The 26,054-nt window shown below is 42.4% G+C and overlaps 1 protein-coding gene across 1 annotated transcript in view; it reads right to left on the minus strand.

The window, feature by feature from the left end:
- The window catches only part of LOC141128565 (gastricsin-like), a 28,451-nt gene extending 12,177 nt beyond the window's left edge, over window positions 1-16,274 (minus strand). Inside the window, exons 1-3 of the mRNA XM_073615924.1 lie at window positions 16,122-16,274; window positions 10,518-10,659; window positions 4,267-4,384 (exon numbers count right to left, since the gene is read on the minus strand). Of these exons, the coding sequence (XP_073472025.1) occupies window positions 4,267-4,384; window positions 10,518-10,659; window positions 16,122-16,177 (316 nt within the window). The 5' untranslated portion in view covers window positions 16,178-16,274. The remainder of the gene's footprint in view (window positions 1-4,266; window positions 4,385-10,517; window positions 10,660-16,121) is intronic.
- Window positions 16,275-26,054: the final 9,780 nt, after the last annotated feature.

Consider the following 26,054-nt stretch of genomic DNA (forward strand, 5'->3'; position numbering starts at 1 on the left):
AAAGGAAAGAAAAGTTTTCCTTTCCCGAATAGCGAGGCCAGGCTTGTGCTTACAAAGTCGTACTGAAGTCGTGTCTATATTATTCAGGCACGACTTGCATGCTACTTCAGGGTTTAACATTGAGGTCTATGGAGTACAACTTTGCACAGAGCAGCCCCGATCCTCCTCTTCTGGGGTCCCCCGGCGGCCCTCCTGCCTCCTCCACTTCATTGAGTGCCCCCCGGAGAGTCGCTTTCCATGGGGGCACTCGTGCAGGCACGCTCCTGAGTCCTGCTGCTGCGTTCATTGACACAGACAGCAGGACTCGGCTTCGCCCCCTGTGTCACTGGATTTGATTGACAGCAAAGGGAGGCAATGGCTCCTGATGCTATCAATCTATCCAATGAGGTCCCAACACAGCGGCTGGAGCTGCTGGGCTCGTTCTCGTTGCTGGAACGATCGGGTTCAGGTAAGAAAAAGAGGGGGTCTGGGGGGCAGCTGCAGCACAGAAGGTTTTTCACCTTAATGCATAGAATGTATTAAGGTGTAAAACCTTAAGGGTTTACAACTCCTTTAAAGTTGAACTTTAGTCAGAAAATTAAGTCCTGCTAGATCACTTGAGGCTGGCACCTTTGGCAGGTATAGCTATGTAAAAAATTAAAAATAAGGTCCCCCTCACAGAAAGTCTCCCACCTGTTTTTAATCCATAGAGTCTACTATAAACCCCAAAAAATGTTTAAACTTGAATGGAAACCAAATGATGAGTGCCCTAGGTGTAAGATGTCAGGTGATCTTATACACATGGTATGGAAGTGTCCAAAGCTTTATAGATATTGGGTGGAGATAGTTGACAGGATAAATCAAATTTTTGGGACTACTTTGGAACCCGTGGCCAAGACATGTCTATTAGGGAGCTTGGAGAAAGCTAGGGCTCCACCCGATACTACGGTAGCAGTGCTGAGATGTCTGTTCCAAGTGAGGAGACTAATAGACTAAATGGCAGGCACAGTCCCCCCCAACTGTGAATAACTGGATTGAGTCTATCAATTCAATGGTTTGGAGTGAGAGAGTGGTGTATGTTAGGCAAAATAACCTCGGAAAGTTTGTGAGACCTTGGTTGGAGAAGATGGGATGTCCCTTCTAAGGGGATATTGTGAGCTGGGGAGAACTCACCTCCGGCTCCCCATCATATTCCCGTCCCTTCCACCTTTCTGCTGTTTGAGACCTTTTTCCTGCACCTTCTCCTTGCCCACAGCGTGGGTCTCCTCTCTATCTTTCCTTATTTTTTGATACCCAATAGATAATTAGACTTGCATAATTAATGTCTCGATGTCGTGTGGTTGAGGGTTGGGAGTAGTGGGGGTGGTGGGGTGGGAAAGGAAATATAAAATATCAATAGTTTTTTTTTGTATTATGTGCTACTACATGTTACATGTTACTGCATGATGCTGTGCGTGTTTTAAATTTTGTAATAATTAATTCAATAAACAGGAGATAATTAAAAATAAATAAATAAATAAGTGCCTATAGTGTTTCAGATGTTCCAATGTTTCAATGTTCCTTGTTAAAGAACATTATTTTCTATCAAGTTGTTATGGGTTCCACTTTAACTTTTTTCAGTTAGAGAGAGAAATATAATTTATTTCCAGCTCCAAGCAGTTTTCTATGTTCGAGCTGCACAGGAAACTGTTGGCTCTTGGGGTGATCACTGAAAACCTGTGCCATCATCCCTATCCTGGTTATATGAATGCTGAGGTGGAAAAGTTTTCCAACTTTTTACTCATTCCAGAATCTCTTTTTGTCATCCAAGGCTTTAAAACAGATCCAAACCCATTGATTTAACAGTTGCAAAACACAGTTACATTCCCGGTATGCCGAGAATGCTGTCACATTTGTGTGTGCTGTTGGTCAAACTGTCAAACTGTCAAACTATCAAATGGCTGCTGTCATAACTGATTATATATACAGCACCTCCTTGAATGAAAAGGATAGAAGGGTTTAGTTCCACTTTAACCACTTCAGCCCCGGAAGGATTTGCCCCCTTCCTGACCAGGCCATTTTTTGCAATACGGCACTGCGTCGCTTTGTTCGACGTGGTACCCAAACAAAATTTATGTACTTTTTTCCCCATAAAAAGAGCTTTCTTTTGGTGGTATTTGATCACCTCTGCGTTTTTTATTTTTTGCGCTATAAGCAAAAAAAGTGTGACAATTTAAAAAAAAAACACTATTTTTTTTACTTTTTGCTATAATAAATATCCTCCCAAAAAATGTAAAAAAACAAATTTTTCATCAGTTTATGCCGATATGTACTCTCCTACATATTTTTGGTAAAAATTTTTTTACTAATAATAGCGGCGATCTGCAATTTTTATCAGGACTGCGAGATTGCGGCGGACAGATTGGACAGCTTTGACACTATTTTGGGACCATTGACATTTATACAGCAATCAGAGCTAAAAATAGCCATTGATTACTGTATAAATGTCACTGGCAGAGAAGGGGTTAACACTAGGGGACAATCAAGGGGTTAACTGTGTTCCCTAGGTGTGTTCTAACTGTAGGGGGGATGGGACTGACTGGGGAGGAGACCGATCGGTGTTCATACTTAGTATGAACACACAATCTGTCTCCTCTCCCCTGAGAGAACCAGCATTTGTGTGTTTACACACACATCCCCGTTCTCCATCTGTAATGAGCAATCGCCTGTGCCCGGCGAACATTGCGCCCGCCGGACACGAGCGTCAGCTCTGGGGACACACTGCCAGTGTGCGAGCGCGCCTGCTTTAGTGGCTTAAAGAGCAGTATAGCTACAGCGGCTGGTCAGCAAGCGGGTAAAGTGATTGGGGGCCCCTCTCCCACCTCCAATAAAAGTGATCTTGTGGCGAATCCGCCGTATAGACCACTTTTATCTTGTACCGGACCGCCGGCCGAACACAGGGATATCGGGGTTATGGCAGCTAGCTGCTGCCTTAACAACGATATTCGTCCCCAAAGTAGGGACGTACATCTGCGTGCGGTGGTCCGGAAGTGGTTAAAAACATTAAATGGATTTGTTTTATTGGGTAAAGTGGAACCTTGGATTACGAGCATAATCCGTTCCAGGAGAATGCTTGTAATCCAAAGCACTCGCATATCAAAGCAAATTTCTCATAGAAGTCAATGGAAACAAAGATAATTAGTTCCGCATTGACTTCTATTGCATGCAATACTGCATGTGGCCAGAGGTGGGGGGGCCTTGAAGTGTCGTTTATTGGTACATCAGGGTGACAATAAAACAATAAATCTGACGCGTTTCAGCATCAGCCTTAGTCATAGCTATGACTAAGGCTATTGCCAAAAGGCGTCAGCTTTATTGTTTTATTGTCACTCTGATGTACCAATAAATGACACTTCAAGGATTACAGTTTTGCCGGCTCTTCTTACTATTGTTGCATTGGCGTGTGTTGGGACACATCGAGCCTCAGCACCTGTGAGTGGACCTGGTGTATGGATTGAGTTGTCCCTGCAGAGAGTGCTGTAACCTTTTTTCTTTTCCATGATGAACTCGGAAACCCTCAGAAAGGCTCGGAAACACTCGGGAAAGGAGTATTTCCGAATGGCTCCGCACCGTTCCGAGTGTCACTTGTGCCCCCGCACCTCTGGCCAAATGCGGTATTGCACACCCCATTGGCTTGAATCCTGCTTGTTTTGCGGGACAACAGTCGCAAACCGAGTCAGGATTTTTTTTTAAAAGTTGCTTGTCTTTCAAAACGCTAATTAACCTCGTTACTCCTAAACCAAGGTTCCACTGTATAGCTATTAACTAGTACTTGGAGCTGCTTTGATACCAACCTTCTATAATTCCCAGACTGAAATGCGCTATACTGAGAGAATGAGGACTTGCATTTTGAGCCAATCTGGGCTCTGTTACTTTGTACAGTACTATCAGCTTTGCAGGCTGAACATGCTTACTAAAGTAGAGAATCAATGGGTCTCCTAATTTGCAGCTCTATTAATGTTCAATCAGTAAGCTCAGATGGTTCCTAGTGTATGCTGGATTGGATAACTACAATGCAGTCTGCAGGTTGGTACAGGACCTGGCCACAGAATTGCCTGGATCACAAGACTAGCCAAACAAAATTGAAAAGCTTTTGGTAGACAATTATATACAGTACATACTTCAACATTGTATTTAGCAGTTCTCCTGCAGTTCTGCCTACAAATAGTAGACTAGTAAATCTGCAACTATGGTCTAGTCCACTGCTTTAAAATAAACAATAAATGACTAGAGAATTGTAATACTTACTGCAGGCTGTGCTCTGGCAATAGGTTGATGGAACCCAGAGGTTGGAGGATCCAGTGTCAAAAAGAACCAGGAAACTTTGAGGAGGTGTTCCAATACTTATTGGTCCATAGTAATAAGTCTGCCAATCAAAGATATATGGTACACAAATTCAGTTGCAAACATTAATGTAATTCGAACAATACCTGTGCACATTATCCAGTGCATTGCTGAGTTTTTACTAAAAATCTTAAAGAACAACTTTCCAAAAAAAATTTAGGCTACTTTCACACTGAGGCGTTTTATAGGCACTAAAGGGCTAAAAATATCGCCTGTAAAGCACCTGAAAAATGCAGAGTGCTTTCACACTGAAGTGGTGCGCTTGTAGGATGGGAAAAAAAGTCCTGCAAGCAGCATCTTTGGGGAGTTGCGGGAGCGGTGAATACACCGCTCCTAAAATGCCCCTGCCATTGAAATCAATGGCCAGCACTGCTGAAGTGCCTGCAAAGCGCTTCGGCAGCGGTGCTTTGCAGGTGCTTTTAACCCTTTTTTGGCCGCTAGAGGGGGTTAAAAGCACCCCGTTAGTTGCTGAAAAGCTCCGCTTATTTGTCGGTAAAGCGCTGTTAAAAATGCTTTACCACCGACGCCCGCCCCAGTGTGAAAAGTGCCCTTACAGTTGAGCTAACTTAACCACTTCAGCAATATGACGTCCACAGATGGGATCTCCCATCCTGGGTGGACGTCATATGACGGCCTGGGATTCCCGGCCGTCTAGGGGGCTCGCGCACGCCCGCGAGTTGCTCGGGACCCAGGGCGTGTGCACGGCGGCCGCGATGTCCGCCGGGCACCCGCGAATGCCCGTTAACCGGGCCGGACCGTGGATCTGTGTGTGTAAACACACAGATCCACGTCCTGTCAGGTGTGAGGAGACCGATCTGTGTTCCCAGTACAGCGGAACACTGATCGGTCTCCTCCCCTTGTACGTCCCCGCCCCCTACAGTTAGGAACACTCTCTTAGGAAACATATTTAACCCCGTGTGTCCCCCTAGTGGTTAACCCCTTCACTGCCTGTCACATTTACACAGTAATCAATGCAATTTTATAGCATTGATCGCTGTATAAATGTGAATGGTCCCAAAAATGTGTCAAAAGTGCCCGATGTGTCCGCCATAATGTCGCAGTCAGGAAGAAAAAATCATGATTGCCGCTATTACTAGTAAAAAAAAAAAATAAATCATTTTTTTTTTAAAATGCCATAAATCTATCCCATATTTTGTAGACGCTATAACTTTTGCGCAAACCAATCAATATACGCTTATTGCGATTTTTTTACCAAAAATATGTAGAAGAATACGTATCGGCCGAAACTGAGGAAAAATTTTTTTTTTTAAATTGGGATATTTATTATAGCAAAAAGTAAAAAATATTGTGTTTTTTTTCAAAATTGTCGCTCTTCTTTTGTTTATAGCGCAAAAAATAAAAACCGCAGAGATGATCAAATACCACCAAAAGAAGCAAGCTCTATTTGTGGGGAAAAAAGGACGTCAATTTTTTTTTGGGTACAACGTCGCACGATCGCGCAATTGTCATTTAAAATGCGACAGCGCTGAAAACTAAAAATTGGCCTGGGAAGGAAGGGGGTGAAAATGCCCTGTTTTGAACCGGTTAACGTGGATGTAAACCCGAATTTTTTTTTTTTTTATCATACTGTACAGCATAAGATTTCCTATGATTTGAGCCCAGCCTTGCCACACAGAGTTAATCCAGCTCTGAGCAATCCTCATTTATTGTTCAGTGAGATAAATCTTGACAAACAGAGAAAAACTTTGTCAAATCCTTCCCCTTGCTGTGAGTGACAGGTGATTTACATATCTCATGCACTAGCCTAAGAGACATGCAGTATTTTTTAATTCCCTTCCACTCCTTTCTTCATCAGCTCTGCAAGGATTGGCAGTTCCACACCACAGCATGATTTGGCATGCTGAAGTCATGTGGTTACTTTCCTGTCTTTAGAGATCATCTGTTAGAGATCATAGCAGAAGTTCAGTGTAAGAAATACACAGGAGAAAATGCATATTGACAAGGGGAGTGTAGAGGTGAGCGGGGAGTCTACTGACATCACCACTCCACCCACCGAGCTCCAGACAACAGACCCACCCACAGAATATGCAGTTTTTGGGGTCTAATAACAGACAGAGGGGAGACATTTGACAGGTAAAGATACATGCAGGAGGCATGTATATCCTTATAGATAACCCCTATGGCAGTAGTTTAGATAGGATGACATTAGGTTTACATCCATTTTAAGCTTTTAAAAGCAAGCTTTTGGGTTCTTCCATAGGTACCTATCATAGACAATTTGCCTTTCTGAAAATATTTATACATGGAGTTACAAAAAAAAACAATAAGATAGGACCATTAAAAAATTCAGCTTGTTAAACCTGTGTTGGGGCTGTTGTAGATGCATAAGATATATACACTGAGCAAAATTATAAACACAACACTTTTGTGTTTGCTCCTATTTATCATGAGCTGAACTTAAAGATCTACGACTTTTTCTATGAACACAAAAGGCCTATTTCTCTCAAATATTGTTTACAAATCTGTCTAAATCTGTGTTAGTGCAATTGGCATGCTGACTGCAGGAATGTCCACCAGAGCTGTTGCCCTTGAATTGAATGTTCATTTCTCTACCATAAGCCGTCTCCAAAGGCGTTTCAGAGAATTTGGCAGTACATCCAACCGGCCACACAACCGCAGACTACATGTAACCACACCAGCCCAGGACCTCCACATCCAGCATCTTCACCTCCAAGATCATCTGAGACCAGCCACCCGGACAGCTGCTGCAACAATCGGTTTGCATAACCAAAGAATATCTGCACAAACTATCAGAAACCGTTTCAGGGAAGCTCATCTGCATGCTCGTCGTCCTCATCGGGGTCTCGACCTGACTGCAGTTCATTGTCGTAACCAACTTGAGTGGGCAAATGCTCACATTCAAAGGCGTCTGGCACTTTTGGATAGGTTTTCTCTTCACGGATGTATCCCGGTTTTCACTGTACAGGGCAGATGGCAGGAAGCATGTATAGCGTTGTGTGGGTGAGTGGTTTGCTGATGTCAATTTTGTGAATCGAGTGGCCCATGGTGGTGTTATGGTATGGGCAGGCATATGCTATGGACAACGAACACAGGTGCATTTTTTTTTATGGCATTTTGAATGCACAGAGATACCGTGACGAGATCCTGAGGCCCATGGTTGTGCAATTCATCCACGACCATCACCTCATGTTGCAGCATGATAATGCAAGGCCCCATGTTTAAAGGATCTGTACACAATTCCTGGAAACTGAAAACATCCCAGTTCTTGCATGGCCAGCATACTCACCGGACATGTCACCCATTGAGCATGTTTGGCATGCTCTGGATCGGCGTATACAACAGCATGTTCCAGTTCTTGCCAATATCCAGCAACTTCGCACAGCTATTGAAGAGGAATGGACCAACATTCCACAGGCCACAATCAACAACCTGATCAACTCTATACAGATGTGCTGGACTGCATGAGGCAAATGGTGGTCACACCAGATACTGACTGGTTTTCAGGTCCCCCCAACCCCCCATAATACAGTAAAATAGCACATTTTAGAGTGGCCTTTTATTGTGGCCAGCCTAAGGCACACCTGTGCAATAATCAAGTTGTTTAATTCGTTTCTTGATATGCCACACCTGTGAGGTGGATGATTTATCTCGGCAAAGGAGAAGTGCTCACTAACACAGATTTAGATGGATTTGTGAACAATATTTGAGAGAAATATTCCTTTTGTATACATAGAAAAAGTTGTAGATCTTTAAGTTCAGCTCATGACAAATAGGGGCAAACACAAAAGTGTTGCATTTATAATTTTGCTCAGTATAGATATATAGCCATTGCAAAGCACAATAAAACACAGTGCATAGTGGGAATTTATCAAAACTGGAGCAGATAGAACCTGGAGCAGTTGTGTATAGTAACCAATCAGTTTCTATCATCAGCTTCTTCATACAAAGCGGTTGTATACCCTGATTGCACATTTTTACCTACAGGTAAGCCTATAATAAGGCTTACCTGTAGGTAAAACGAATATCTCCTAAATCTGTACGGTTTAGGAGATATTCACCTTGCATGCAGCCTCTGACATCAGCAGCGCATGCGCTCTGAAGGTCCGGCAGATGCTGCCGGACCTTGCTGGAAAGAGGACCCCTGCGTGCATGCATGGGAAAGACGTCATGGTGGATCTGGCCACAGCGCCGGAGCCGCAAACCTGGAAGAAGCACAGAGGGAACAGGTTAGTTTCCTCAGCGGTGAGCGGGAGGCGGTGCGGGCGCTTTGTTCTAAGGGAAGTATTTCATAATGAGCTAGTATGCATACTAGCTCATTATGCCTTTGCTTTTTGCTTTTTTTTTCAGGGCATACAACCGCTTTAAGCTTGGAAAATGAAAGATACAATAGAAGCTGATTGATTGATTGATTGATTGATAGAAGCTGTGTGCCATCTGCGTACCATGGGGGAGATGTCTCTCCATTCTCACCTTAGACAATTCTCACCTTGAACAAGGATCCCCATTTGGAACATTACACCTCTTTTCCTGTTCTGTTGACAACTTAGAGTTTTGAATTTTCCACCACTGTCAGTCCTGTGACAGTGGTCACTAAGTCACATAGGGGTATATTTATGAAGCAGCGAATGTGACATTCACTAAATATTCACTGCAAGTGGCTTCTTTCATTTAATTTGTTTTCATTTACAGTAAATAATTTACTTGCATCAAATGTTTGGGGAATGTCACTTTTACTATTTTATAAAAATGCCCCATAGAAAGCAAATCTCCTTAACAGAGACACAGGCAGCAATAAAAACCTAGAATATGTATGACTGAGATGGTGGAAGCAATAATTCCTGGTTGAAGAAGGTCAAACATCTTTATACAATGTGCAATGGCTCTGGTGAGGCTGCTCTTAGCACAAAACAGGATACCCATTAACCAGTGTTTGGAATCCAGGTATAGAAAGTCTAATTAAGGAGTAACCAAGGACTAACCAAGGACCTAAAAGTCCACAAATCTTTACTACTAGTATTGGTTCATAACAAGAAAACATAAAGCATCAAACAAATTTTGGGGGCTCAGTGATCTCCCCATTTTTCAGGACAACATTGAAAAGTACCCAAGGGCAATGTAGCAGCATAGCAGCTGAGTGTACTTTTCACTGTTCACCCTTCAAATAATTAAAGCAGTATTAAACCCAAAACCAAAAATGTAACATATTGCAGCTTACCATTACCAATCATTAGATGTTTTATTTTGATGTCTTTAATTTTTGTAATTTTTACAGTCCTCCTAAAAAAATACAATATTTGAGGCTTGATCAAGGGGGAGATCTTGGAACCCCAAACTGCATTGGCTGTTTTCTTGTTATGAACTAATACCAGTATTAAAAGATTTTTGCATTTCTTTGGTCTGGCACTCTCATTAGACTTTACTAGCTATAAAAACCTGACAGTGGTTGTAACTCCTCATCACTGTATCCAAAATGAAAAAAAAAAATAGTTTGGGCTTTAGATACACTTTAATGTGTTGCTACCTAAAATATTTTATTTCATAAAAACAGTTATTGCCATGACTGTAATGGGAATTGAAAATAGGATCTTTGTGTTTTTAGTTCAGGGCAAGAGCCTACAACAATGAATTCTAAGCAATTAAAAAATAAAATGTATATGAAAATTAAACAAGAATGACTTAATGGAGATAGCATGTTGTCTGCTTAAGTCAATGGGAAAAAATCACTTCCATTACAGAATGCCCCCCACAGTGGTTGGCTCCAGAGCTATGCAGGAACCATCACATGGGAGGTCAGCCAGCCAAAGCTCAAGGAACCCCTAGCAACTTCTGAAGGAATCACGGGGTTCTACAGAACACTGGTTGAGAATGGCTGGTTTATTATAAAGCCTCGTTATTGCACTATAAAAATCTCCAATCAACAGCCAACATAAAAATATATAGCTTCATATTGAGCTCTGGAGAGTCTTGTGACTCCTCTCAGTGCTCCATACTGTGCTTCTATCAACTTTGAAGCTGGAATAGTTTTCAAAATGAAAAGGTAAAGTCAAACAAAGGAAACATAAACTGTAAATTATGTTGTTGCATATGTGCAGCTGGAGAGTACAACCCTGGCCATATAATTCAGGAAAATGTTCTACAATAACTATCAGATGTGATTTTTTTTGTAAACTTACATCGAAATACATAGACTCTGAAACGACAGCATATCCCCTGTACTTGTCAGACAGGTCAATCTTATGAGACTGCAAATACTTGTCCAGCACTCCAGCTTCCCTCATATTCTGTCGGATGGACTTCCCCTTATTCAGAGGAACCCTGAAAAATAGGACAGAAATATTTTTAATAAGAAGAATGGTTTTGAGAATACATTTTATCTGAAATGTGTGTGTGTGTATGTGTGTATATATATATATATATATATATATATATATATATATATATAAACAGGACTGATTCACTGAGTAAAATAAGAAGTGGAGGTCCTTTTCAGTGTCTTCAGTAGCTTTAAAGAAAAAAAGGTATACAACACACATTTCCAAAAAGAGAGTGCTAAGGCTGATTTACTAAAGTAGTTGAGAATCATAACACAATCATTTATGTAAATGATTGGATAATTTAAAGTAATTATTCACGCAATTTATCATGTGAAGATTCACAACTTCTTTAGTAAATCAGCCCAAAGGTGTGCACTCACAGTTCCCTATTAGCAAAGAGAGGAAAATAAATCAAAGAATAACCTTTGAGTTTACCAATATAAAGCAATATATTTCAGCGCAGATAAACGATGTACTTGTTCAATCATGGTTTACTTCTAACATTAAGCTAATGCTTGCTCTATTTTGAATGTATGCCTTAGAAAATAAATTTAGTATAAGATTTTGAGATTATATAGATTGGATTCTATATATTTATATAGATAGGATTTTGTGCCATAACCCATCAATGATTGAGTGTAACTATCTATCATTTTCCTATTTAGGGTAAATGCTGGCTTTACCTCTAGAAGCATTGTAAACAACATTTAAGCTCTGAACAACTAGAAGATAGAGCACCCATCTACTGCAAATTGTCAGAAGCCATTTGATTCAATGAGCAGGCAGTGCAAAGATTTTATTTAAATTATAATTAATTATTTTTTGTTTAGAATTATAAGTATCTCTCTAGTGCAAACATGCAAAGTTATTTTTATATGTTAGTACTAAAATATTGTTAAAGCGAAGTTCCACCCTGAAAAACATTTTTACATTATCACAGTCCTTTACTTGTATTAACAAACAAAAAATTTGGATTAAAAATATTTTTTTTACACACCAGAAATGCCCTGTTGCTATGTGGTGGCTCCTATTCTGCCACTTTTGGGTCCATGGGGTTCTGCATCACTTCCTTCCTTGCCTGTGCTCCTGGGAAATGTGAGCCATCATTTCCCAGGAGTCAGTGGGCAGGAGTGTGTCAAAAAATAGTGTTTTTTTCCCAACAGGAAATGACGTGATTTAAGGCGGATCTATATAGGTTGCCAAAACAATGGGGCGAGGTTTTCCTCTGTCGCCGCCTGTTGTTATGGCAACTTGGTAAACAATCGTCGCTATGGCTGCTGGAGCATTGCGCATGCGAGATTGAGACGTGCATGCTGGTTATTTAGCATGCACCTCTCCATCACTAATCCAGGAAGAGGTTGAGATTGGGCTTCACATGCCCACAATCATCATGGCAACAACCAGAAGAGAATTTCTAAATAGTAAGTAGAAAAAAGATAGAATTCATACACACTAGCAAACATATATATATTTTATTTGGTTTATTAATGCATTATGATGGGATGCCTGTGAAAAAAAATACTGTGGGCGGAGAGCACGAATCCTGGGAGGGAGCTGAAACTAATATGAAAATGTCATGTTTTGTTTTAAACCTTTTTCACACCATATGTGCATAAAAACTGATGGAAAAAAGGTGCATATTTGACTTGCATTGGCTTCTTCACACCATGTGCAGAGATGTGTGTATTTATTACATATGTCTCTGTAGGGACACAAAGAAAACAATTGTTTTCTTTGTGTCCTGTTCACACCGTAACACTGGTTATCACAGGCGGATTTTTTCTGCACATATGTAATATAGATTCTTTGTTTTCTCTGTGCCCTTGCAGAACGCATGCAGAAAAAAAATACTTTTCTGTGATCAAGCCTTTAGGAGACCTCATGGTTGCCATCTGCCTGCACTACAGTCCATCTTCACTAGCTTTCAACCCCAGTTATCTTACATGCCAGGGGGAACAGGGTAAAAAAAGATCCATCCAGTTGTTTAGGCTGAGTTCTGCTTAAAGGATGTGAGTAGGATTCACATAGCTTGATTATAGTTGAAATATTTAAAGCAATTGTAACATCAAACAGATTTTTTTTTCTTAAGCTGCACTGTCTGCATCTGTTGACACCGACAATGTGGCTCAGCCCCACCCCCAGCTCTCTCTTTACAGGATTTGATTGACAGCAGCAGAAGCCAATGGCAAAGAGATCGAAGAGAGCCACTGCTCTTGAACACAAAGCTGATTGGAAAATGGGCTCAGGGAAATATAAGGTGGTGCTGTGGGGAGGGGCGCATAGATTGCATTATGGTAAAAAAACTTCTACCCTTACAACCACTTTAAGCCGACTATACGTGGATTGAATTGTGGCCAGTTCAGCAGGAACTGGTTTAATTTCGATCCATGTATGGGCACTTTGGTTGTACAGAAGTCAATCTACTGATTCTCCCTTAAAGCCAGGCTATAGCCATCAGTGCTGATCAGTGTATTCTGATGGCAGGGAAGTCTCCCTACTGTCAGAATACAAAGGTTCAGCAGGGAGGATTCCCCCATCCACCTTGAATGTGTGGATGGAGGCATTGAGTCATTCTTTTTCACTCAACAAACCCGCTGGTTGAACAGAAAAAAAAGACTAATTTATGGACTGCTTTACAATGCGCAGATTCTTTAAATAAAAGCACATTCTTAAGCAGGCCATAGACTGTGCAAATGTCATATTTGCAACCACAGATTCCCCCATCAACACAGACAGTGCTGACAGGGGAATCCCTCCTACCAAACAATTGTCTGCTCCTGGTGGGGGGGAAGCCGCCCCCACCGGGAGAAGACAGTGATTATTGGTAGCGACTATAGCAGCTGCTAGCGATAATCACATGTGAATCCGGCAGGCTGGTTGTACCCAGGTTGATCAACTTGGTACATTCAGCCTGCCCACACATGGTTTGACTCTTGTCTGGTTCCTGCTGAACTGGCCAAGGTTCGAACCGTCTATGGCCAACCTTAGGTGCTGAAAGCCAACTGTATTTCTAAGCTGACACTCACCCTTTAAAGAATTTCACAATTAATTTCACCTGCTTATCTTAAAGTGTGTACGTGTGTGTGTGTGTGTATATATATATATATATATATATATATATTAGAGGTCGACCGATATATCGGCCGGCCGATATATCGGCCGATATTTGGCGTTTTTTACTTAATCGGCATTGGCCGATTGTGCTGATAAAAAAGGCCGATTATAACTTCAGCCGTGACTTGCAAATGACTTCTGTAATAGAAGTTAATGCAAGTTTCCTGAAGTTATCTGTGGAGAGGATTCTCTCCTCCTCTGGGCAGCCTGCCAAGTCTGATAAGAAGATACATTTGTATCTTTCAGGTTCTTTTTATCAATAGACTGAACTCCGTGTGTAGAAGCTCTCAGTTTAACCATTTAAAGACTAAATCTTTTCTGACACTTGTTGCTTACAAGTAAAAATCCTGTATTTTCTGCTAGAAAATCACTTAGAACCCCCAAACATTATATATATTTTTTTAGCAGAGACCCTAGGGAATAAAATGGTGATTGTTGCAATATTTTATGTCACACGGTATTTGCGCAGCGGTCTTTCAAACGCAATTTAAAAAAAAAAAAAAAATACAGTAATGAATTAAAAATTGATTACCTGTTTTTGTGTATTTATTATTTAAGATTTTTTTTTTTGTTTTGTTTTTTTTTCTAAATTATACATACAAGTGAACTGATTGAAGGTTTGTTTTATTTAATGTTTAAATGAAAAAACATTTCTGTATTACTTAAGGTTGCTTTCACACTGGAGCGGGCATGCGTTGATGGTAAAACGCTGCTAGTTTTAGCGGCGCTTTACCGTCATTTTAGAGGCGCTATTCGGCTGCTAGCGGGGCGCTTATAACCCAGCTAGCGGCCGAGGAAGGGGTTAAATGCGCCCCTGAAGCGCCGCTGCCAAAACGCTTTGCAGGCGCTTCGGCAGCGGTGCGCATTCATTTCAATGGGCAGGAGTGGTGGAGCAGCGGTATACACCGCTCCAAAGATGCCGTTTGCAGGACTTTTTTTTACATCCTGCCAGCGCATCGCCTCAGTGTGAAAGCACTCGGGATATCACACTGAGACTGCAGGGGAGCCGTTTTACAGGCACTTTACAGGCGCTATTTTTAGCCCAAAAGCGCCCCAGTGTGAAAGGGGTCTAACTGTTAGATTTTATGAGATGAAGGGAAAAAAGAAAGGGAAAAAAAAAAATCGGCCAAATATATCGGCCCAAAAAAATCGGCATCACATATCGGCCATCGGCCACCGCGATTTCTAAATATCGGCATCGGCCAGAGAAAAACCCATATCGGTCGACCTCTAATATATATATATATATTTCCTTTTCTAGGTTTGGATAGAGTGGGGAGTTTTTAAAATGTGTTTTATTGCCTGTGTCCCACTAGGAAGATTCTCTTCACTTCTTGCTCCACAGACAAAACAGAAAGTAATTTGAAATTTCTCAAATATGAGAGAAAATACACTCTTTGACAGCTGTGAACAGAACAGGTCTCCCCATTGCAAAATTTCTCCTTTTTTTTTCTTCCAATGTCAAATGTATAATTCCTTGCTTTATGGTAAAAAAATGTTTAGGTAAAAGTATCACCCTCTCATCCCTCCCCCCCGCCTTATAGTTACCTGAGCCCTCACTCGATCCAGCGCTGTGCCTGTCTGCAGCAGATCTCTCCTCTCACTTCGCAATCTCATATGCTTTGCTGAGGCAGCGGGAGCCATTGGCTTCCACTGCTGTCAGTCAAATCCTGTGATTAGAAGTGTGGGGGGGAGGGGCAAAGCCCCCGTTGTCTGTGTCTATGATTCCTGGCAGCGTGGCTCCGGATCGAGCTCAGAGGTATGCCACCATAAAAAGCAGCTTTCTATAGTGGCACAACGAGAAGAGTAGGAGCCAGGAGCGCTAGCAAGGGTCTCGAGAAGGGGATTTGCAGGGCCGTTGCATTGCACAGAGCAGGTAAGTATAAATCTATTTGTTATTTTTACATCTAAAATTAACATTTTTTTTTCAGAACTTTCAAAGGACTACAACTTTTATTAATTTTCGCTATTCTTACTTGAGGCAAATTAATAAAAAGTAAATAAATAAAATGGCTTGGAAATGCAGCAGTTCACTAATTACAGTTATACGTTTCTTTTTTAAGTTCCATCTGTATCTGGATTAACGTGACAGTATGATGCTGAGTTCGCTTTGGGTATGGATGTTTTCAAAAGTTTTATACTATAGCATGCTACAGTGTTAGTAACAAAACAAAAATGCATGATTTTCTACCACAGTTTATATGACAAAGGCAATATGAATTCAGAAAGTAAAAGTGATATTGACATATTTTCAGATGGGTCAATTTTAATATGATCTGCCTTGTATGTCAAAAATCACTTTAAGTTACTCTGTCATACTATTTCTTAAATGTATGTAGTGGTACTTACCTGACAAGCCCATGAGAGAGCTGCAGGCATGCCAGCACAAAGATGAGAATCTTCATGATTGCAAATTTTCACAACCTCTTACCAAAGAAGCCTGGCTGATTTTTGTAAAATGAGTTCCTTATATATATAGTGAGAGAAGGTGTATACTATCACCTACCACCAAACCACAAATTGGCAAAAGGCAGCATTTTCTAAGATAAGCGATACTAATCAGTAATTTTCCAGCATTTAAAATAGTTTAATTAACCTTCAACTCTGTATGCTTGACATCTGTGTTTCATTTTATAAACACTTTAATAACACAAGTTGATAACGCTAGAGAACATTAAGTTGCCAACACTGATATGAAAAAGACAAGATTCCAAAGTGATTTTCCCTATTTTAACTTCTAAGTACTGTTCTGTCCACATTTTACATTTGAAGATGTTAAGGCAGCCAAGATTTCCGAATATTAGTAGATAACACATAAAAAAATTTCACTTGCACAGATTGTTTTCTATATATTTTCAGATATAGACTTATTGTTAGATTTAAATGCTGAAATAGCAAGAAATAACTTGTTACAATATGAACTGATGTGAAATCTCCATTAACAGATGTAAATAATATTGAAAGTAGAGTTGGGTGGACTGTTTGGGCCAAGCAATAGTTCAGCCAGAACATCGCCTGTCCACCCATTCGGCTGAATTTGCGAGGCTCAGTTTGCAAGTTAGTGTGTTCACATTGTGACTCTGAGTGTACAGTTTTAGTGTAGTGTTAGTATAGTGTGTCAGTAAAGTGTAGTGTGAGTATAGTGTGTCAGTATAGTGTAAGTATAGTGTAGTGTGTCAGTATAGTGTAGTGTGAGTATAGTGTGTCAGTATAGTGTGAGTATAGTGTAGCGTGTCAGTATAGTGTGCGTGTTTTTTTTTTTCTCAGCTGCAGTTTTTCTGATTGTGACGCTGGTGTTCCCCCCCCCCCCCTTTTTTTTTTATTATTTTCACATTTCTGTCAGCAACAGTCCCAATTTAAAGTGCACCAAACACCACTTTTCATTCAATAAGTGCATCCAATCACACATTTCCCAGTTTCTATAAAATTTGGGTGATAACCCCCTCCCCCCCCCCATCATGTCTGGGAGGTCAACGGGGAGAGGCAGACGTTTCCATACCACTATGAAGGGGCCAGCAGCATCTGTGTCCACAGCAAAGGTAGACGTGGTCTATCCTCAGGCAGGGCACATTTGTCTCTGTTTAGTGATGCTGCCTGTGCTATCCAGCCACAGCGTGCAGAGGAGGTGGTGAACTGGCTTACTAAACCATCCTCATCCTCCTTATCCTCTATGACCCAAGCTGACACTAGTGTTCAGTCCACCGCAGCTGCCAGAGTGGCTTATTCTGTGTTCTTGTCCACAGCTACTCCTACCATAGCCCCAGCATCATGCATGGAGGAGTCAGCTGAATTATTTTAACACAGTGTCAGCCACCTGCTTCTTGAGGATGCATAGACATTACTCGATTCTGATGTTGGTTCTGAGGTGGAGGAAGGGAGTAACATGAGCCTACAGAGGGGGGAGAACACTGATAAACAACAAATTGGCAGTCATGTTCCCCTAGTCGCGCAGCCTATTGCCAAATTGGTTCCAGTGATGATGAGGATGGAGGGGATGATGATGATGAGCTCGCTGATGTGACTTGGGTGCCGGATAGAAAAGAGGATGAAAGTGAGGGGGAGGCACAAACCCCATGAGGCAGGATGTCCTCCAGAGGCAACCATCATGGAAGAGTAAAGAGCAGCCATCCTATTCCATCAGATTGTCAAGCTGTTATCTCTCGGCCCACTTCCCACAACTCAGTTGTGTGGGCCTTTTTTTAGCACATATACAGCCAATTGCACTGTTGCAATTTGCAATCTCTGCCGCAAGTAGATCAAGCGTGGCAAAAACAACAGCCATTTGGGTGCCACATGCTTGCAAAGGCATATAACCTCCCACCACTCAGCCTGTTGGCAAGAGCACCTGAAAGCCACACACACGGACACAATTCTTCTCCTCCTCACCTTTCATATCTACCCCCGCTATATCTCATGACCTCTCAGAAGCCTCCACTGACAGGTTTGATAGTATAGAAAAAGAGTGTCACAGGTCCTTGCAACACATCTGCCAGCAGAACACCACCAGCTGTAAAGTACAGCAGGAAAATTTCTCTGTCCCAGCTGTTACATCGGAAAAAAAAATACACTCCCTGTCACCCACATGCCCAGAGTCTAAATTGCAGTTTGTCCAAATAAAGAAAGCTTGCAGGGAAAATCAATTTAAATATCTTTTTTTTTCTTTATAAATGTCAGATTTGCAGCAGCAGTTCTATACATGGTACAGATGCGCCACTTTACAGGCAGACTAAGGGGAACCCCCCCCCCGGAAACTATATTTAACTACTTGGGGACCGGGCCATAGCCGAAAGACGGCTACAGCACGGTCAGCTTATTCTGGAAGGGCGTCCATGGATGTCCTCCCAGAATGTTGCTCTCGCGCACCCCCCTGGGACGCGCTCCCACAGAACATCCATGACCGCCGGGTCCGGAAGACCCGACACATCACGGATCGTGGTAAATGGCCGCTTGTAGCGGCCATTTACTACTTGATCGATCCGTCAAATGACGAGCAATCAGTTGTAAGCAAACCAGCGTCATGTCATGACGCCGGTTCCTCCCTCCCCTCTCTGTACCGATCTGTACAGTGAGAGGGGAGAGGGGGAGAGATAATTTTTAGCAGCGCTGTGGTCTGGATCTGTAGTGCCCACAGCGCTGCTCTGTGCCCAGCCCATACTGTGCAATACTCTGCAATAATGTGCAATACTCTGCAATAATGTGCAATAATCTGCCAATACTCTGCAATAATGTGCAATAATCTGCCAATACTCTGCAATACCCTGCAATACTCTGCCAATACTCGGCAATACTCTGCCAATACTCACCAATACTCTGCAATAAATTTTAACAGAAACAAAGATTTTTATTTTTTTTACCGAATTTTCAGTCTTTTTTTGATTTATAGCGCAAAAAAATAAAAAACCAGCAGTGACTAAATACCACCAAAAGAAAGCTCTATTTGTATGAAAAAAAGGACAAAAATTGCATATGGGTACAGTGTTGCATGACTGAGTAATTGTCATTCAAAATGTGAGAGCACCGAAAGCTGAAAATTGGTCTGGTTAGGAAGGGGGTTTAACCACTTGCCGACCGCCTCACGCATATATACGTGAGCAGAATGGCACGGGCAGGCAAAATCACGTACCCATACGTGATTGCCTTCCCGCGGGCGGGGGGGTCCGATCGGACCCCCCCCCCCCCGGTGCCAGCGGCGGTCGGCATTTGGCTAGGAGCGATCAGAGATGAGGGGGAGGCCATCCGATCGTGGCCCCCCCCTCGCGATCTCTCCCAGCCAATGAGGAACATCCCCTGCCTGTGTATAGTACACACAGGCAGAGGATGTGATGTCATCTCTCCTCGGCTCGGCAGTTTCCGTTCTAGCGCCGAGGAGAGAAGACATGTAAGTGCACCAACACACACACACACACACACACACACAGTAGAACATGCCAGGCACACAAAACACCCCCGATCCCCCCCCGATCGCCCCCCGATCCCCCCCCCAATCACCCCCTCCCTGTAACACTGACACCAAGCAGTATTTTTTTTTTTTTTCTGATTACTGCAGGGTGTCAGTTAGTGACAGTTACTGTGTTAGGACAGTGAGTGTTACCCCCCTTTAGGTCTAGGGTACCCCCCCTAACCCCCCCCTAATAAAGTTTTAACCCCTTGATCACCCCCCTGTCACCAGTGTCGCTAAGCGATCATTTTTCTGATCGCTGTATTAGTGTCACTGGTGACGCTAGTTAGGAACGTAAATATTTAGGTTCGCCGTCAGCATTTTATAGCGACAGGGACCCCCATATACTACCTAATAAATGTTTTAACCCCTTGATTGCCCCCTAGTTAACCCTTTCACCACTGATCACCGTATAACCGTTACGGGTGACGCTGGTTAGTTCGTTTATTTTTTATAGTGTCAGGGCACCCCGCCGTTTATTACCGAATAAAGGTTTAGCCCCCTGATCGCCCGGCGGTGATATGCGTCGCCCCAGGCAGAGTCAGATTAGCGCCAGTACCGCTAACACCCACGCACGCAGCATACGCCTCCCTTAGTGGTATACTATCTGAACGCATCAATATCTGATCCGATCAGATCTATACTAGCGTCCCCAGCAGTTTAGGGTTCCCAAAAACGCAGTGTTAGCGGGATCAGCCCAGATACCCGCTAGCACCTGCTTTTTGCCCCTCCGCCTGGCCCAGCCCACCCAAGTGCAGTATCGATCGATCACTGTCACAAAACGCTAAACGCATAACTGCAGCGTTCGCAGAGTCAGGCCTGATCCCTGCGATCGCTAACAGTTTTTTTTGTAGCGTTTTGGTGAACTGGCAAGCACCAGCCCCAGGCAGCGTCAGGTTAGTGCCAGTCGCGCTAACACCCACGCACGCACCGTACACCTTCCTTAGTGGTATAGTATCTGAATGCATCAATATCTGATCCGATCAGATCTATACTAGCGTCCCCAGCAGTGTAGGGTTCCCAAAAACGCAGTGTTAGCGGGATCAGCCCAGATACCTGCTAGCACCTGCGTTTTGCCCCTCCGCCCAGCCCAGCCCACCCAAGTGCAGTATCGATCGATCACTGTCACTTACAAAACACTAAACACATAACTGCAGCGTTCGCAGAGTCAGGCCTGATCCCTGCGATCGCTAACAGTTTTTTTGGTAGCGTTTTTGGTGAACTGGCAAGCACCAGCCCCAGGCAGCGTCAGGTTAGCGCCAGTCGCGCTAACACCCCACGCACGCACCGTACACCTCCCTTAGTGGTATAGTATCTGATCAGATCAATACCTGATCCGATCAGATCTATACTAGCGTCCCCAGCAGTTTAGGGTTCCCAAAAACGCAGTGTTAGTGGGATCAGCCCAGATACCTGCTAGCACCTGCGTTTTGCCCCTCCGCCCAGCCCGGCCCAGCCCACCCAAGTGCAGTATCGATCGATCACTGTCACTTACAAAACACTAAATGCATAACTGCAGCGTTCTCAGAGTCAGGCCTGATCCCTGCGATCGCTAACAGTTTTTTGGTAGCGTTTTGGTGAACTGGCAAGCACCAGCGGCCTAGTACACCCCCGGTCGTAGTCAAACCAGCACTGCAGTAACACTTGGTGACGTGGCGAGTCCCATAAGTGCAGTTCAAGTTGGTGAGGTGGCAAGCACAAGTAGTGTCCCGCTGCCACCAAGAAGAAGACAAACACAGGCCCGTCGTGCCCATAATGCCCCTTCCTGCTGCATTCGCCAATCCTAATTGGGAACCGACCACTTCTGCAGCGCCCGTACTTCCCCCATTCACATCCCCAACCAAATGCAGTCGGCTGCATGAGAGGCATTTTCTTTATGTCCTCTCGAGTACCCCTACCCAACGAACCCCCCCAAAAAAGATGTTGTGTCTGCAGCAAGCGCGGATATAGGCATGACACCCGCTATTATTGTCCCCTCCTGTCCTGACAATCCTGGTCTTTGCATTGGTGAATGTTTTGAACGCTACCATTCACTAGTTGAGTATTAGCGTAGGGTACAGCACTGCACAGACTAGACACACTTTCACAGGGTCTCCCAAGATGCCATCACATTTTGAGAGACCCGAACCTGGAACCGGTTACAGTTATAAAAGTTAGTTACAAAAAAAAGTGTAAACAAAAAAAAAAAAACACATACAAAAATATATAATAAAAAAAAAATAGTTGTCGTTTTATTGTTCTCTCTCTCTCTATTCTCTCTCTATTGTTCTGCTCTTTTTTACTATATTCTATTCTGCAATGTTTTATTGTTATTATGTTTTATCATGTTTGTTTTTCAGGTCTGCAATTTTTTATACTTTACCGTTTACTGTGCTTTATTGTTAACCATTTTTTTTGTCTTCAGGTACGCCATTCACGACTTTGAGTGGTTATACCAGAATGATGCCTGCAGGTTTAGGTATCATCTTGGTATCATTCTTTTCAGCCAGCGGTCGGCTTTCATGTAAAAGCAATCCTAGCGGCTAATTAGCCTCTAGACTGCTTTTACAAGCAGTGGGAGGGAATGCCCCCCCCATCTTCCGTGTTTTTCTCTGGCTCTCCTGTCTCAACAGGGAACCTGAGAATGCAGCCGGTGATTCAGCCAGCTGACCATAGAGCTGATCAGAGACCAGAGTGGCTCCAAACATCTCTATGGCCTAAGAAACCGGAAGCTACGAGCATTTTATGACTTAGATTTTGCCGGATGTAAACAGCGCCATTGGGAAATTGGGAAAGCATTTTATCACACCGATCTTGGTGTGGTCAGATGCTTTGAGGGCAGAGGAGAAATCTAGGGTCTAATAGACCCCAATTTTTTCAAAAAAGAGTACCTGTCACCACCTATTGCTATGATAGGGGATATTTACATTCCCTGAGATAACAATAAAAATGATTTAAAAAAAAAAAATATGAAAGGAACAGTTTAAAAATAAGATAAAAAAGCAAAAAAATAATAAAGAAAAAAAAAAAAAAAAAAGCACCCCTGTCCCCCCTGCTCTCGTGCTAAGGCGAACGCAAGCGTCGGTCTGGCGTCAAATGTAAACAGTAATTGCACCATGCATGTAAGGTATCACCGCGAAGGTCAGATCGAGGGCAGTAATTTTAGCAGTAGACCTCCTCTGTAAATCTAAAGTGGTAACCTGTAAAGGCTTTTAAAGGCTTTTAAAAATGTATTTAGTTTGTCGCCACTGCACGTTTGTGCGCAATTTTAAAGCATGTCATGTTTGGTATCCATGTACTCGGCCTAAGATCATCTTTTTTATTTCATCAAAAATTTGGGCAATATAGTGTGTTTTAGTGCATTAAAATTTAAAAAAGTGTGTTTTTTCCCCAAAAAATGCGTTTGAAAAATCGCTGCGCAAATACTGTGTGAAAAAAAAAATGAAACACCCACCATTTTAATCTGTAGGGCATTTGCTTTAAAAAAATATATAATGTGTGGGGGTTCAAAGTAATTTTCTTGCAAAAAAAAATAATTTTTTCATGTAATCAAAAAGTGTCAGAAAGGTCTTTGTATTCAAGTGGTTAGAAGAGTGGGTGATGTGTGACATAAGCTTCTAAATGTTGTGCATAAAATGCCAGGACAGTTCAAAACCAAATGACCCCATTTTGGAAAGTAGACACCCCAAGCTATTTGCTGAGAGGCATGTCGAGTCCATGGAATATTTTATATTGTGACACAAGTTGCGGGAAAGAGACATTTTTTTTTTTTTTTTTTTGCACAAAGTTGTCACTAAATGATATATTGCTCAAATATGCCATGGGAATATGTGAAATTACACCCCAAAATACATTCTGCTGCTTCTCCTGAGTATGGGGATACCACATGTGTGGGACTTTTTGGGAGCCTAGCCGCGCACGGGACCCCGAAGACCAAGCACCGCCTTCAGGCTTTCTAAGGGCGTAAATTTTTGATTTCACTCTTCACTGCCTATCACAGTTTCGGAGGCCATGGAATGCCCAGGTGGCACAAACCCCCCCAAATGACCCCATTTTGGAAAGTAGACATCCCAAGCTATTTGCTGAGAGGTATAGTGAGTATTTTGCAGACCTCACTTTTTGTCACAAAGTTTAGAAAATTGAAAAAAGAAAAAAAAAAATTTTTTTTCTTGTCTTTCTTTATTTTCAAAAACAAATGAGAGCTGCAAAATACTCACCATGCCTCTCAGCAAATAGCTTGGGGTGTCTACTTTCCAAAATGGGGTCATTTGGGGGGGGTTTGTGCCACCTGGGCATTCCATGGCCTCCGAAACTGTGATAGGCAGTGAAGAGTGAAATCAAAAATTCACGCCCTTAGAAATCCTGAAGGCGGTGATTGGTTTTCGGGGCCCCGTACGCGGCTAGGCTCCTAAAAAGTCCCACACATGTGGTATCCCCATACTCAGGAGAAGCAGCTAAATGTATTTTGGGGTGCAATTCCACATATGCCCATGGCCTGTGTGAGCAATATATCATTTAGTGACAACTTTGTGCAAAAAAAAAAAAAAATTTGTCACTTTCCCGCAACTTGTGTCAAAATATAAAACATTCCATGGACTCAACATGCCTCAAAGCAAATAGCTTGGGGTGTCTACTTTCCAAAATGGGGTCATTTGGGGGGGGTTATGCCATCTGGGCATTTTATGGCATTCAAAACTGTGATAGGTAGTGAGGAGTAAAATCAAAAATGTACGCCCTTAGAAATCCTAAAGGCAGTGATTGGTTTTCGGGGCCCCGTACGCGGCTAGGCTCCCAAAAAGTCCCACACATGTGGTATCCCCATACTCAGGAGAAGCAGCTAAATGTATTTTGGGGTGCAATTCCACATATGCCCATGGCCTGTGTGAGCAATATATCATTTAGTGACAACTTTTTGTAATTTTTTTTTTTTTTGTCATTATTCAATCACTTGGGACAAAAAAAATTAATATTCAATGGGCTCAACATGCCTCTCAGCAATTTCCTTGGGGTGTCTACTTTCCAAAATGGGGTCATTTGTGGGGGTTTTGTACTGCCCTGCCATTTTAGCACCTCAAGAAACGACATAGGCAGTCATAAATTAAAGACTGTGTAAATTCCAGAAAATGTACCCTAGTTTGTAGGCGCTATAACTTTTGCGCAAACCAATAAATATACACTTATTGACATTTTTTTTACCAAAGACATGTGGCCGAATACATTTTGGCCTAAATGTATGACTAAAATTGAGTTTATTGGATTTTTTTTAGAACAAAAAGTAGAAAATATCAATTTTTTTCAAAATTTTCGGTCTTTTTCCGTGTATAGCGCAAAAAATAAAAACGGCAGAGGTGATCAAATACCATCAAAAGAAAGCTCCATTTGTGGGAAGAAAAGGACGCAAATTTCGTTTGGGTACAGCATTGCATGACCGCGCAATTAGCAGTTAAAGCGACGCAGTGCCAATTGTAAAAAGTGCTCTGGTCAGGAAGGGGGTAATTCCTTCCGGGGCTGAAGTGGTTAAGTGCCCAGTTGTCAAGTGGGTTAAAGGAATTTTTCATTTTTATTGTTTCACTTTAAGCATCATTAAAAACAATCTTTTTTAAAAGTTTTTTTTTTTTTTGAATTGGTACATGTCTCCCAGGGCAGTACCTGGGCTCCATACCCTTTTTATGGCCAATAACTTGCATATAAGCCTTCAAAATGGGGGGTTTTCAAGTTCGGATCCCATAGTGTTCGCGGTAGGGGTCCAAACTTTTGCGATGTTCAAGAGTTCTGGCGCACACCAAACCGGGGGGTTTCGGCCCATTTCTAATTGTAATTATGAATAATTTTAGTTAGAGTTAAATCTGGCTGTGGGTGTATAATATGTCTTTTTATTTTTAATATCAGTTGCATCTAGCATACTAGCATAAAAAAGTCATGCTCCTGTCCCTTTAAGGCACAAGCTGTAGCATAGTGCTTTTGCCTAGTCAATTGCTCCTTTGTATCTCCTAGAGCAGTGGTTCTCAACCCTGTCCTCAAGTACCCCCAACAGGCCATGTTGTGGGAATTTCTCTAGATAAAATAGCTGTCCAAAATACCAAGCTATTGACTCTGATTTTAAAGACCCTCTGCAATATAAAGGAAAACCTGCAAACATGGCCTGTTGGGGGTACTTGAGGACAGGGTTGAGAACCACTGTCCTACAGTTCCTGGTTGATTCTGCTTGGTCCTGACTTCCCCTCTGTGAGCTGACCACATTTATGATGGCTGCTGAGCCATGAGATCGTGGTCAGGATACATGCCTCTGTCATCTAGCTTCTCTCCTGTGCGTCTGTGTGTTTCTGCAGCTCCCCCCTCCTCTCTTCCTGTCAGCTCTGTAGTGT

This window comes from Aquarana catesbeiana, linkage group LG02 (assembly GCF_042186555.1).
Source record: "Aquarana catesbeiana isolate 2022-GZ linkage group LG02, ASM4218655v1, whole genome shotgun sequence".
NCBI classification, from domain to species: Eukaryota; Metazoa; Chordata; class Amphibia; order Anura; family Ranidae; genus Aquarana; species Aquarana catesbeiana.